This window comes from Budorcas taxicolor, chromosome 13 (assembly GCF_023091745.1).
Source record: "Budorcas taxicolor isolate Tak-1 chromosome 13, Takin1.1, whole genome shotgun sequence".
NCBI lineage: Eukaryota > Metazoa > Chordata > Mammalia > Artiodactyla > Bovidae > Budorcas > Budorcas taxicolor.
In genome coordinates this window covers 54716011-54729935 of record NC_068922.1, presented here as the reverse complement: position 1 = coordinate 54729935, position 13925 = coordinate 54716011, and the positions used below count along the sequence as shown (strand labels likewise).

General features: G+C 51.6%; 1 protein-coding gene across 1 annotated transcript in view; it reads right to left on the bottom strand.

Annotated features, from left to right (window-relative positions):
- LAMA5 (laminin subunit alpha 5) overlaps nt 1-13925 on the bottom strand; it is a 51551-nt gene that overhangs the window by 22231 nt on the left and 15395 nt on the right. The window contains exons 7-20 of the mRNA XM_052651223.1: nt 9808-9923; nt 9363-9481; nt 9165-9255; nt 8812-8946; nt 8568-8630; nt 2484-2624; nt 2265-2402; nt 2045-2179; nt 1827-1961; nt 1585-1722; nt 1092-1144; nt 787-892; nt 592-644; nt 397-502 (exon numbers count right to left, since the gene is read on the bottom strand). Of these exons, the coding sequence (XP_052507183.1) occupies nt 397-502; nt 592-644; nt 787-892; nt 1092-1144; nt 1585-1722; nt 1827-1961; nt 2045-2179; nt 2265-2402; nt 2484-2624; nt 8568-8630; nt 8812-8946; nt 9165-9255; nt 9363-9481; nt 9808-9923 (1529 nt within the window). The remainder of the gene's footprint in view (nt 1-396; nt 503-591; nt 645-786; nt 893-1091; nt 1145-1584; nt 1723-1826; nt 1962-2044; nt 2180-2264; nt 2403-2483; nt 2625-8567; nt 8631-8811; nt 8947-9164; nt 9256-9362; nt 9482-9807; nt 9924-13925) is intronic.

Sequence of the window (13925 nt, the reverse complement as noted above, 5' to 3'; positions counted from 1 at the left end):
GAGTGAGTGAGGCCCAGCCCCACGGCCTCCATGCTCCTCCCGCAGCCCCCGGCTCAGGACTCCTCTCCGTCCACCCTCCATCAAGGGTGACCCAGGCTGAGAAGACGAGTGTTACCGCCACCAGGACCTGCCCGGGGCTCTGGACAGCAGAGGGTCAGGATTCAGGGCAAGGGCCCTGGGATTGGTGAGTGACGCCTGCCAGGGTATGGGACGGAGGGAGAAGGATGGGGTGAAATCTGCAGCCCCTCCACACCAGCACAGGTCTGGTCAGGCACCCAAAGTGGCTCAGTGAGTGCCACGTGACACCCAGACCCTGGCTGGCCCTTGTCCCATGTGTCCCTCCTTGGGCCTCTGCCTCCCTGGCACGTGGTCCAAGGGCCAAGCAGTGGGCCTTACTACGGCAGCCGAAGTAGTCAGCCTGGTCCAGCCCGAAGAAGCCGTCCTTGCAGGCCGCGCAGGTCTGGCCACACACGTGGGGCTTGCAGAAGCACTGGCCGTTGCCCTGGAGGCCGAGGGAGAAGCTGGGACCAGGCCTGGGAGGGTCCCTACACTCTGTTCCCATGGCCCTGGCATCTCTGCCCTCAGACTTACCGGCTGGCACTGGGCAGCCCCACCCAGCGTGCCCCTGGGATCACAGTTGCAGCCTGGGGGAGAGGCAGAGCAGGGCTGAGAGTGGGACGAGGGGCAGGAGGGCTGGACTCCATCCCCACCCTGGCCACTGTGGAGCCAGCCCTCCCCTCCGCAGGGTCTCCCCTAGTACCCTAACACCACTCCAGGCAGACTCACGGGTACAGCCCTCAGGGTTGCTAGGACTCAGCCCCCAGAATCCAGGTTTACAGCGGTCGCAGCTTGGCCCCTCCACGTGAGCCCGGCACGTACAGGGGGCCTGTGCCTGGGAGAGGATGAGACTGAGGGTCAGAGCAGGTCCTTACCCTCCTAGCACAAACCCTCAGCCCTGGAGCCTGGCCCCATCTCTGGCATCACCCAGCCAGGGCACCAAATGGGCTCTGAGGTTGCCATGGCAACTGAGCAGGTGAGTGATGGTTTCTAGAAGTGAAGGCCTCAGCACCAGAGGGCTGCCCTGGGCTCACCTCGGGAGGGACACGGTCAGCTGGGGCCAGGCCAGCAGGATGGCAGGAGCCAGCTGTGGAGAGAGGCCCAAGCCACAGTCATTACTCAGCCACTGACCCTGACGGCCGAGGGCTTCCCCAGGCCTGGCCAGGACCTGAGGCCCCATGGGAGCCGGCACACATGCCTTCCACATGTATGAACAGGCAAGAAACCACGCATACCTTCATGCCCTAGTCCCCATAGCTGTGAAGGCATGTGCTCTCCCCCATCACACAGCTGTGAACACACAATGAGCACTCACTCGCACAAAGCACATAAACAAGCATGAATAAAGACAGCACGTGACCACATGCGCAACACATGGACACTCACGTGAATGCAGCGAGTGAACAGAGAGCACACAGTGCACTGCAACAGTCGTGGGAACACGCAGCACATCACACACACACACACACACACACACACACACACACACACACACACACACACACACACACACACGGCCAGCCCCACCTTCGCAATAGGGGAAATCGTATGCCCCAGGCACACACATGTCGCACCGCAGTCCCGTCACTCGCGGTCGGCAGCTGCACTGCCCACTGCGGGGATCGCAGGCTGCGTGCAGGGAACCTTCGGGGGAGCAGTGGCAGGCTAGAGAAGGGGGAGGAGGGGGTGTCAGCACGTGGAGAGCATGTGTCCTCCCCTCCCTGCCCCCACCCCCTGCCCCCACCCCCTCCCCCGACCAGGGCACTCACGAGCACAGTCGGGGAAGCCGTGGAAGCCGGGGCTGCACTCCTGGCAGGTGGCTCCCGCGTAGCCAGGACGGCAGCGGCATAGCCCGCCTGCCCCACATAGCTGGTCCACGGATCCCCGGGGGTCACAGGCGCAGGCTGCAGAGGACTTGGGGTCATGCTCTGGGCGCCTGCGGTGGCCCTCCCCCCTGCCCAGAGCCCCACCAAAGCCACCCGCTCACCGTGGCACTCGGGATAGCCGTGGTAGCCCAGGCGGCAGCGGTCACAGTGGGCGCCGTTGAACTCTGGCCGGCACAGGCAGCGGCCAGTGGCGTCACAACCCTCAGGGAGGGTCCCCACGGGGCTGCAGCCACACACTGCAGACGGAGAGTGCAGGGGCCCTGAGCCGGCAGCCCAGACCCAACCCCACTCCCGCCTGCCCGCTGGGGGTGCCGTACTCACACTGGCAGAGGGGGAAGTGGAAGTAGCCGGGGGCACAGCGGTCACACGTGGCCCCCTCGAAGCCTGTCCGGCACATGCACTGGCCCGAGTCACGGTCACAGGTTCCGTCCACCACGCCAGGGCTGGAGCACTGGCAGGCTGCAGGGAGGAGGAGGTCACAGAGGGGCCGGGCTCCTGGGCCCTGCGAGGGGATGCTGCCAGGGCCAGGGCTGGACTCACGCTGGCAGCCTGGGCCGTAGAAGCCAGGGGCGCAGAGCTCACAGTGGGTGCCCTGGAAGTTGGGTTTGCACACGCAGTGTCCCACCTGCGGGTCCTTCCGGCAGGCATTGCCCTGGGTCCCGGCGGCACTACAGTCACAGTCTGGAGGGGGACGTGGGATGGGGGTCTCAGAGGCCCTGCAGCTGCCCCGCTCAAAACCTCCCTTCTCTACAGACTCCTTTCCTTGCCTTTTGACACTGCACTCATGCACAGTGAAAAAGACTTTAAAAAGGCCAACACGGGAAAGGGGATGTTTTAGGAAAACAGTGGCATGCAATGAAATCAGGAGCATTTTACATACACATAATTAGTTATTTATAATGCAGACACAAAGTCAACTGCAGGTGTTGACATAACCAGAGAAAAAGCAAAAACAAAATCTTAACAAAGCGGAAAGAAAATTCTACTCTTTATAAATAATTCTGGAGATTAGGAAGAAGGAAGAGAAAGTGTGCTAGATGTCTTAACTGATGCACAAAAAGGGACTAAAGCTATTTTTGTTACTGACATAAAATAAATTATGGTTCGTTGTTCAGTCGCTAAGTTGTGTCCGACTCTTTGCAACCCCATGAATTGCAGCATGCCAGGTTTCCCTGTCCTTCTCTGTCTCTTGGAGTTTGCCCAAACTCATGTCCATTGAGTTGGTGATGCCATTCAACCATCTCATCCTCTGTTGCCCCATTCTCCTCTTGCCCTCAATCTTTCCCGGCACCAGGGTCTTTTCCAGTGAGTCAGCAATTTACATCAGATGGCCAAAGTACTAAAGCTTCAGCTTCAGCTTCAGTCCTTCCAATGAATATTCAGGGTTGATGTCCTTTAGGATTGACTACTTTGATCTCCTAGCTGTCCAAAGGACTCCCAAGAGTCTTCTCCAGCACCACAATTCAAAAGCATCAATTCTTCAGTGCTCAGTCTTGATAATGATCCAACTCTCACACCCGTACATGACTACTAGAAAAACCAGAGTTTTGACTATATGGACTTTGGTCAGCAAACGCTGTCTAGGGTTGTCATAGCTTTTCTTCCAAGGAGCAACTGTTTTTTAATTCTGTGACTGCAGTACAAAATAATGGTTCATTATTTGTCAAAACATAAAGGTAATCTTGGCCCAGACCAGAAGATAGAAACAGAACTTGCAAACCCTCAGAGAAGAAAACACAAACCAACCAAAACATGCTTTGCTGGTCAATCCAGCAAAAGTCAAGAAAGGAAAAATTTAAGCAGAATGAAAGAAATGATACAGTTGGGGCAGGGGCAAGCCCGAACTAATAGCAGCCACGGTCCCTCTCCCAGACCTCATCTCCTCTCATGAGACAAACCCAAAGGCATCGGTTTGACTCTTGAAGGAGAATCTGGTCACACACTTTTGAAAGAATGCACCTTGAACCAAGGACTTGGATAAGAAATAAAGAGATTCCAGAAGGGACTGCGTGTAGGGTGGTGAGCCCAGGCATGAGCATTAATCGAGACAAGGAAGGATGTTGTGTGTGGAAGAAATGGACTTGCCCCCCAAGAGATGCTGAAAACCCAAGGCTCTAAGAGGAGGATAAACACGGCCCAGAGGTACTGAAAACTAACTATTGAAATTGGGAGGGAAATGTGGCCAAACCACTGTCAAAGAGAGAAAGACTGAATACACTGTTCCCAGAACGTGACAAAAACTAAGAACAGAGTGGGTTTAAATAGTATAATTAACATGTCCTTTAATAAACATATGTGTACAAATCTATTCCCACAGTGAACAACAGTTCCTGTCAAACATTCTTGGACAGTCTAAAAGGGGTCACATTCCAGGTGAGAAAGAAAACCTCTAAATCCAAAGATAAAAAGTAGAAATTTCCAGGCTACCAAATGCAACCACGGTGCAGTAAAACAGAACAGAACCATCAAAAGAAGGGACAGGATGGAAATCTAACCACCGGGAGTGACAGACACAGCTCTAACCAACTCGGGTGAAAAGGGAAACGAAAACTGAAATGATACACAGTTTAAAAGGAACAGCAGTGAGAACACAGCACATCAACTCTATGGGCTACACCTAGCCACAGCTACATTCTGAAGCAAATTCATAGCTTTACCCCTGGGTTTCTCAACCTTGGCACCAGTACCACTCTGTGCTGGATGACTTTGTGGGGGTGGGTCTGTCCTGTGCTCTGCAGGACATTAAGCATCATCCCTGGCCCCTACCTACTAGATGACCGTGGCATCCCCCAGTCATAACAACCAAAGATGTCTCCAGACATTTTCCTGCAGAATGAAATCAGCCTTGCTTGAGGAAAAAATGCTTTAAACGTTTTGTGGATAATTAAGAGAAACTAAAAGTAATAATAATTCAAAAAACCATGAAAATGGTAGTAAGTCAAAAGAAAGCAGAAAAAGACAAATATTGTATGATCTCTCTTATATGTAGAATCTTAAAAAATACACACACACTGACTCTTTAAAAATACCCTGAGCTTGTGGATATAAAAAAAAGATTGATAATTGCCAGAGGCGGGGATTGGGAGTTGGGCAAAATGGGTGAAGGGAGTCAAAAGATGCAAACTTCCAAATAAAATGTAAATAAGTCATGGGGATATGACCCACAGCATGGCAACAATAGTTAATAATAACGTACTGCATAATTGAAAGTAGCTAAGAGAGTAGATATTAAAAGTTCTCGGCCAAATTTTTTTAAAAAGTTCTCATCATGAGAAAAAAATTATAATTCTGTGTGGTGACAGGTGTTAACTAGACCTTCTGTGGTGATCATTTCACAATGTCTAGAAATACCTAACCTTTGCGTTACATACCTGAAATTAACATACTGATTTAGGATTATACCTCAACAAAAGAGAGAAGAGAGAAAGATTTTAGCTCAAATTTTTCTATATTAGTAAGTAAAATCTCTCTCCCAAACCAGAGAAAAACTCCAGCAGATCTTATCAATATAAACCTTAAGCTGCACTTCAAAAACACTAAAAAACTCAGCAAACTTCTGTCTCACGAAGGCAGGAAAGAAAAGAGAAACAGACAAAAGGAATGGAAGGAAATTTGAAAATCACGTACAGAATACTGTGTATAACTTTATGCCAACACCTTTTAAAATCCAAATGATATAAACAAAATTTGCTAAGAAAACATAAGTAACCAAAACTGACTTAAGATGAGGTAGAAAATGAACTTGCAGAATAAAAGAAATTAAAACCATCACCTAAAATGTCCATGGTCTAATGAGATTCCCATGAAGAAAATAACAACAAGGGCAAATTACCCACTGGGAGAAAAGCATGTGAGTCGTGAGGCAGAGATACTACAGTCCACATGGAAAGAGCTCACAGCAGCAAATGGGTGAAAGGAACACTGAGCCACAACCTCAAAAGGGAAACTCACACGTGAAAACCACAGGAAGAGCCCAGAAACACGAGAGAAGATTCAGACTCAAACGAGGCAAAGAAATACGGCTAAGACCAAGGAAACACCAAATGCCATCAGGCCTAAAAGCCAGTTACAGGACACACCACTATCTTGAGCTGCTGTGAAAGGAAAATACTGGCCAATTCGACATTGCTAAGCCCCCAACCAGAAGGTGCACCCCAACTCCAGGAAAACTGAAGATTTCTGTAATAATGAATGTTGCCGTGCAGAGACAGCAGCGTTCTGACACGAGTGACATGAATGATGCCACTCCACCCAGGCAGACGATTTTGCCAGGAGAGCAGTTTGGCAACGTGCAGCCAAAAATGTTTCAAAACCTTCTTCTAGGAAACTGTCCTGCAGAAATAGTTAATAATTCATGGAAAGCTTTAGCTGCAAGGATGTTTACTATGGTGTTATTTTTAAAAACTCTGGAAAGAACCTAAATTACCAAGAATTGAGAGTTGGTCAAACAAGAACTACATCTGTGTACATAACGTAGAGTGTGAAATGACGTGTTTACAGGATGGTGTGGGTGGAAAGCGCAATTACACAAAAGTGCAGACAGTGCACGTGGATGTTTATAAAAACACAGCACACATGCGGAGGGAGGAGGCAGTGTTTGCAGGAGCTGCAACTCTGGATGACTCTCTTTAACCTTCTGCTTTCCTATATTTTTTAAGGTTTCCTAGAATGAATATCTATTATTTGCACAAAATTAAAAGAACCAAAGAAAAAGTGAACAAAATGGAAATATCAGGTTGGTGAAAACATAACTGCGGTTTGGGACTGTGAATTTTAAATCATTATAGCCAGGCTCAAACACATCTTTATTAATGAAAACAGGAACCCTTACAATCAATACAAGTAAGTTTGCTTATTCCTATAGCAAGGAGATTCAACCAGTCCATTCTGAAGGAGATCAGCCCTGGGATTTCTTTGGAAGGGATGATGCAAAGGCTGAAACTCCAGTACTTTGGCCACCTCATGTGAAGACTTGACTCATTGGAAAAGACTCTGATGGTGGGAGGGATTGAGGGCAGGAGGAGAAGGGGACGACCGAGGATGAGATGGCTGGATGGCAACACTGATTCGATGGACGTGAGTCTGAGTGAACTCCGGGAGTTGGTGATGGACAGGGAGGCCCGGCGTGCTGCGATTCATGGGGTCGCAAAGAGCTGGACACAATTGAGCAACTGAACTGAACTGACAGCATAAAGATCTGTGCTTCAGGATTTGATGAACACTTGAAAAGCATTTTCTGCCTCCTGCTCGTTGTTGGAAGCGTTTTTCCCTGAAAAAAGTTGTCAAGATGCTTGAAAAAGTGGTAGTTGGTTAGCAAGAAGTCAGGTGAATATGGCAGATGAGACAAAACTCCTCAGTCCAATTCATTCAATTTCTGAAGTGTTGGTTGTGTGACGTGTGGTCGAGCATTGCTGTGGAGAGGAACTGGACCCTCTCTGTTGACCAATGCCGGCTGCAGGCATTGCAGTTTTCGGTGCATCTCATCGATCTGTTGAGCAAACTTCTCAGATGTAATGGTTCTGCTGGGATTCAAAGAAAACTAGAGTGGATCAGATTGGCAGAAGACCACCAGACAGCGACCATGACCTTTTTTGGTGCAAGTTTGGCTCTGGAGCTTCTGGGTCCAACCACTGAACTAGCTGTCACTGGCTGTCGTATACAATCCACATTTGGTCTTACATCACATTCCGATGAAGAAATGGTTCGCTGTTGTTGCACGGACCAAGAGAAGACAATACTTAAAGATTTTTTTTATTTGTAGTCAGCTCATTAGGCACTGTCTTACTGAGCTTTTTCACATTTCCAGTTTGCTTTAAATGCTGAACAATTGTAGAATGGTCAGCACTGAGTTAGCTGGCAACTTCTCATGTAGTTGTAAGAGGATCAGCTTCGATGATTCTCTTGGTTGTTGTTAACCTCCGATGGCTGGTCACTGTACTCATCTTCAAGGCTCGTCTCCTTTGCAAAACCTCTTGAACCACCACCGCACTGTATGTTCATTAGCAGCTCCTGGGCCAAATGTGGTATTGATGTTGCAAGTTGTCTCCACTGCTTTACAACCCATTTTGAACTCGAATAAGAAAATCGCTGAAATTTGATTTTTGCCTAATATCATTTCCCTAATCGAAAATAAATATAAAATAAACTGGGGTTGCAAAGAGTCAGACATGACTGAGCAATGTTCACTTTCACAAACAGCAAGTAATAACTCATTAGGGCTTCCCTGGGGACAGTAAAGAAACTGCCTGCAAGGCAGGAGACCCAAATTCAATCCCTGGGTCAAGAAGATTCCCTGGAGAAGGAAATGGCAGCCCACTCCAGTATTCTTGCCTGGAAAAATCCCATGGACAGAGAAGCATGGTGGGCTACAGTCCATGGGGGTCACAAAGAGTCAGACGTGACTGAGCGACTAACACTTTCAACTTTCAATAAGTCATTAGCAAAAAGAATATGAAGTAAGAAATGTGCATTAAAATGACGCATGCATAACTACATTTAAAAATGTATTCCAATATCAAACAGCAAAGGTCAACAGTGCAAAAGCACAATTACTTTTGCACCCCCGTCTCTGCGGGCCTGGGTGTGGCCCACCCAGGCAAGATGGGGATCTTGAGGGACACTTACTCACGATATGTCCGGCAGACAACACCTGCTCCCCGGTGTCATTGTGGGAGGAGGAAGGCACCGCTGCAAGAGGACACAGCATGTGTCAGCGAGGTGGGGTAAGCACCTGGCTGCCAGGGTCTCCCCACATCACCAGTGGTACAGGCAGGATGAAAGGGTTCCCACCCCTCCCCACTGGCTCCAGCCCAGTATCAGGGGATACTCAGGTGCCTGCCCACTCCCCCCACCCCAGCTACGCCCTCACGGTAGCAGCGTGGGAAGTCAGTGAAGCCTTCAGCACACGCATCGCATCGCGCCCCCGTGAAGTTTGGTCGGCAGTAGCAGCGGCCGGTCAGGTCCTCACACGTCCCGTCTGTGAAGTCCGACTCACAGTTGCAGCCTAAATGGGCGTGGGAAGTCAGGCGACCCCAAGCTCAAAGCTCTCAGGCCTCCAAGGAAGGTCAGCATCTGCCCTCCCCTCAGACCTGGGATGTGGGATGAGAGCCACAGCCTCACAGATAGCTGCAAAGGCCCCAGGAGCTCCCATCTGGGCACACCCTGCTCCTGGACACCCTTGGGACACCCCCGCCCTGACCACACCTGGTCACCCCCACTTACGGCGGCAGGCATGGGGTGAGTCGAGTGGGTGGTCTGGGGAACGGTAGAAGCCAGGCAGACACTGCTCACAGTTGATGCCTGTGGTGTGATGCTGTGACAGGACAGGGCCACTGAGTCCAGGAACCCACTGCCCCCAGCCTTGTGCGGACCCTGCCCACCCGAGACCCGCACCACAGACCTGGCGACAGCCCCACCCACCTGGCAATCGATGCACACGCCCCCGCCCTGGTAGACCTGGTCCTGATTCTGGCTGGCGTTGCGCCGATCCACCTCCGGGTCATAGTAGCAGTCGTGGGCGTGGCCATAGCAGTTGCAGGCTGGAGAACAAGGGGCTCAGCTGTGGGCAGGCCTCTGTGACCCCACCCGACTGGGACCCCCAGGCACATCCCATAAACCGCAGGTGATCCCAGACTCAGGTGATGGAGTGTGCCATGTTGCCTGAATGTGCCAACAGCACTCTTCTGAGCATGTATAAGCATGTGTGAACATGTATGAATGCTGTATGCACTGTGTGAGCACATGTGTGCAAACGTGTCTGTACATGAGTATTAAGAATGTGATGTGAGTACAAGAGTACACTGTGTGGATCTGAGTACATCTGAGCACGTGTGAGCACTGTGCGGGCATGTGGAGGGGCACTCACACTGGCATTCGTTGGCACTGTCTGTGGTTGCTGGCCTCCATGGCTGCTGGTTGAAGCCGGGGCAGCAGCGGTCACAGGAGCCCCCACATGTGTTGTGTTGACAGGCGCACTGAAGCCTGTAGGGGACACATGGGCACAGGAAGGGCTCAGACCCACCGGGGACCCAGAGGGACCGGAGAATGGCAGTGGCTGTGTTGGGACTTCATGGAGCATGGAAGCTGGGGCAGAGCATGGCATGGTCAGTGCATGTGGCCCCTGACCACAGGTGAGCCTGAGTCCTGGGCCCCTCAGGTTCCAGCTACACCCTCCCCATCACAGCCAGGACCCAGGCCAAGTCTGCAGCTTTCCTGGGCCAACTCTGAGGTTTGGGTCTTGCTCAGCAGGCAGCCCTGGGCTCAGCCAGACACCCCTATTACCCAGGGCTCCTCCCCAGGGGCAAGTGGCCAAGAACTGCTTCCTCTTCCAGCTGAGGGTGGACTCCAGTCAGAGGGCTGGAATCCAGCCTACTGTCCTGGAGAGCAGCTCCTGCTGGTTCAGTGGGCAGGGGGACAGCTGGCTGCAGCTGAGGACTGAGCACAGAACCACCCTTCCCCTCAGCACACACCTCCACAACTCAGTCAAAGAGGAAGCACAGCCCCACCCCAGGGCCGTGTGTTACTCAGTCCTAGCCCAGTACCACAGTGCTTGCAAGTCCTGAGCCAGCCACAGCAGCCAGTGCAAGAAGAAGAGACTGAGAGCTCCAAATCCACTTGAGCCCCTCCCTTCCTGCACAGGGGCTGCACACAGAGCCTGGAGAGGCAGCACTGAGGATCCGCAACCAAGGCCCTGTGGCTGGTGTTTGATTTTTCAAGAATCTACACTTGAGAAACCTATATGCAGGTCAGGAAGCAACAGTTAGAACTGGACATGGAACAACAGACTGGTTCCAAAGAGGAAAAGGAGTACGTCAAGGCTGTATATTGTCACCCTGCTTATTTAACTTACATGCAGAGTACATCATGAGAAACGCTGGACTGGAAGAAACACAAGCTGGAATCAAGATTGCCAGGAGAAATATCAATAATCTCAGATATGCAGATGACACCACTCTATGGCAGAAAGTGAAGAACTAAAGAGCCTCTTGATGAAAGTGAAAGTGGAGAGTGAAAAAGTTGGCTTAAAGCTCAACATTCAGAAAACGAAGATCATGGCATCCAGTCCCATCACTTCATAGGAAATAGATGGGGAAACAGTGGAAACAGTGGCTGACTTTATTTTTCTGGGCTCCAAAATCACTCCAGATGGTGACTGGAGCCATGAAATTAAAAGACACTTACTCCTTGGAAGAAAAGTTATGACCAACCTAGACAGCATATTAAAAAGCAGAGACATTACTTTGTCAACAAAGGTCCGTCTAGTCAAGGCTATGGTTTTTCCAGTAGTCATGTATGGATGTGAGAGTTGGACTATAAAGAAAGCTGAGTGCTGAAGAATTGATGCTTTTGAACTGTGATGTTGGAGAAGACTCTTGAGAGTCCCTTGGACTACAAGGAGATCCAACCAGTCCATCCTAAAGGAGATCAGTCCTGGGTGTTCATTGGAAGGACTAATGTTAAAGCTGAAACTCCAATACTTTGGCCACCTCATGTGAAGAGCTGACTCATTTGAAAAGACCCTGATGCTGGCAAAGATTGAGGGCAGGAGGAGAAGGGGACAACAGAGGATGAGATGGTTGGATGGCATCACTGACTCAATGGACATGGTTTTGGGTGGACTCCAGGAGTTGGTGATGGACAGGGAGGCCTAGTGTGCTGCGGTTCATGGGGTTGCAAAGAGCTGGACATGACTGAGCAACTGAACTGAACTGAACACTGTCAGTGTACCCCTTAACCAGGAAATTAACACAAAGATTAGGGCATCTGTCAAAAGTCCTTAGAAAACAACGCTGGAGGGATTCTTCCCAAACTAGGGCACATGGTCACCACACGGGTGAAGCCCTATTGAAAACCTGCACAGCAACAACCCAGTGGGGTCAGTCAACACAACTAACAGCAGGGCTGCAACCCAGGAACTTCACTTCATGGAGCAATCAGGTTGAAACCATAAAAATAGAGTGTTTAAAGATTATAACCCAGAAGACAGTGAAATGACATTTCTCAAGTGTTGAAAGAGATAGCCATCAACCAGGAATTCTACAGCCAGCTAAACTATCACTATCGCCTCCCTGGTGAGCCAATGGTTGGCAGTCCACCTGCCAAAGCAGGGGACACGGGTTCAATCCCTGTTCCTGAAGGACACATGCTGTGGGGCAACTCAGCCAGCACAGCAACTGCTGCGCCCGTGTGCCGTAGAGCCTGTGGTCTGGAACAAGAGAAGCCACCACAATGAGAAGCCCAAGTAGCACAAGTAAGAACAGACCCCGCTTTCTACAACCAGAGAGAGCTCCCAAGAAACTACAAAGACCCAGCGCGGCCAAAAATAAAATGCTTTAAAACAAAAAGGAATCTTAAAAAAATAATAAAAATAAAAAGACCCCAGAGAGCTCCCTTGCTCCTCCCACATTACAAGGACACAGCCGGAAGACAGTTACCTATGAACTAGGGAGGGGGCCTCAGCTGCCTCCAGAACTGTAAGGAATGTCTCCATGGTTTATAAGCCACCCAGCCTCTGGCATTCTGTCAGCCTGAATAGACTAAGACACAACAGAAACAAAACACGTGACTTCCAAACTGAGGGGTGGAGAAGAGTGACTGAGGGCTGGGCACAGACTGGGCAGGTAGTCAGCACTCAGAATGATGGTGGTAGAGAGGGCAGAGAGGATGCAGGTGGGGGTGGAGGTGATGGTGGTAGAGGCTGAGGGGCTGAGACGAGCAGCTGGTAGGGCAGAGCCCTCGTGGAAGAGGCAGAAGAGGCAGCAGACACAGCGCAGGGAGGACACAACAGGCTGACGCTGCAGGGCATGGGTGAGCAAGGGGTGCTGGAGCTTGCGGTTCTGGGAGAGACACCCCACACGCTCTGCAGGGTGAGCAGAGCTCTGTTTATGCCCAGGTGCAGGTGAGTCAGGGCGGATGCCGACGCCCTCCCGGCAGGCATGGGCAGGCCTGCCTCTCCTCCGGGGCTAATCTGGCCGCCCAGCTGGCGCCCTAACCAACCATCACGAGTCCCACTTGGCACTTAAATTTCCCAAAGCAACCAACTGCGTCTGGGTTCAGCACCTGAAGCTGTGGGCAGGAATCCTCGCCCAGGGCCACAGTGAGGCTGCATGGGCCACACAGGTCCTGGGGGCCTGCACCAGTCTGATCGTACCCCTCCCCCTGCAGACCCACCAGCCACGCCTGAGGAGGTCTACGGTTCACCTCTTGGTGTTTTTTGACTATGAGAACAGGGGTGAGCTTCTGCACTGTCTGGGCTTCATCCACCTCCCTATCAACTAGGATGTGGACACAGCGATAAACCCCAGAACTGAGGGGGCTGCACGATTTCAAGGCGAGGGAAGCAGCAGGAGGAGGTGGCTGGCAGGGGGTGGGGGCTGCAGGAGCCTGGCCTCAGGCTCCCTTGGCAGGCTCTGCTGCCTCTTCCAGCACCGCCTGTCCAGCCCTGGACCTGCTTTACGTCCCAGAGCCCTCAGCCCTGCCAGGACCCCTGTGCTGGGCACAGACCTCCCATTTCCTGCCTGCCCAGAACAGGGGCTGCTGGGGTGGGGCGGGAAGCCCACCTGTGCCTCTGGAGCAGGAACACAGCCTAGCATGTGCTAACTCCACACACAGCTGCTGATGGATGGGAGAGAGGGAGGGAGGGAGGTAAGAGGGAAGGGAAAAGGAGGGAGCGAGGCGTGAACACACGGATGACTCCACTGCCGAGCCTGGAGGAGAGGTGGCCTAGTGCCAGGCTCCAGCTGGTAATTTAGCTGAGTGCTCACTGCTGAATTCACGGCGCTGGAGCCACTTAGGCACACAGCACCAGTGGCAGCTTGGTAAAGACACAGGTTCCTGAGCCCTGCCTTACTGGCTGAGCTCAGAGCCTCTGCTGAGCGTGTCAGAGTGGGCTCTCTGGGCTTCGCCTCTGCCCCTGCCTGTGTCGAGGATGGAGGTCAGGGTGGGGCGGCAGGGAGTGTATCATCTGTGTCCTCAAGGAAGGTG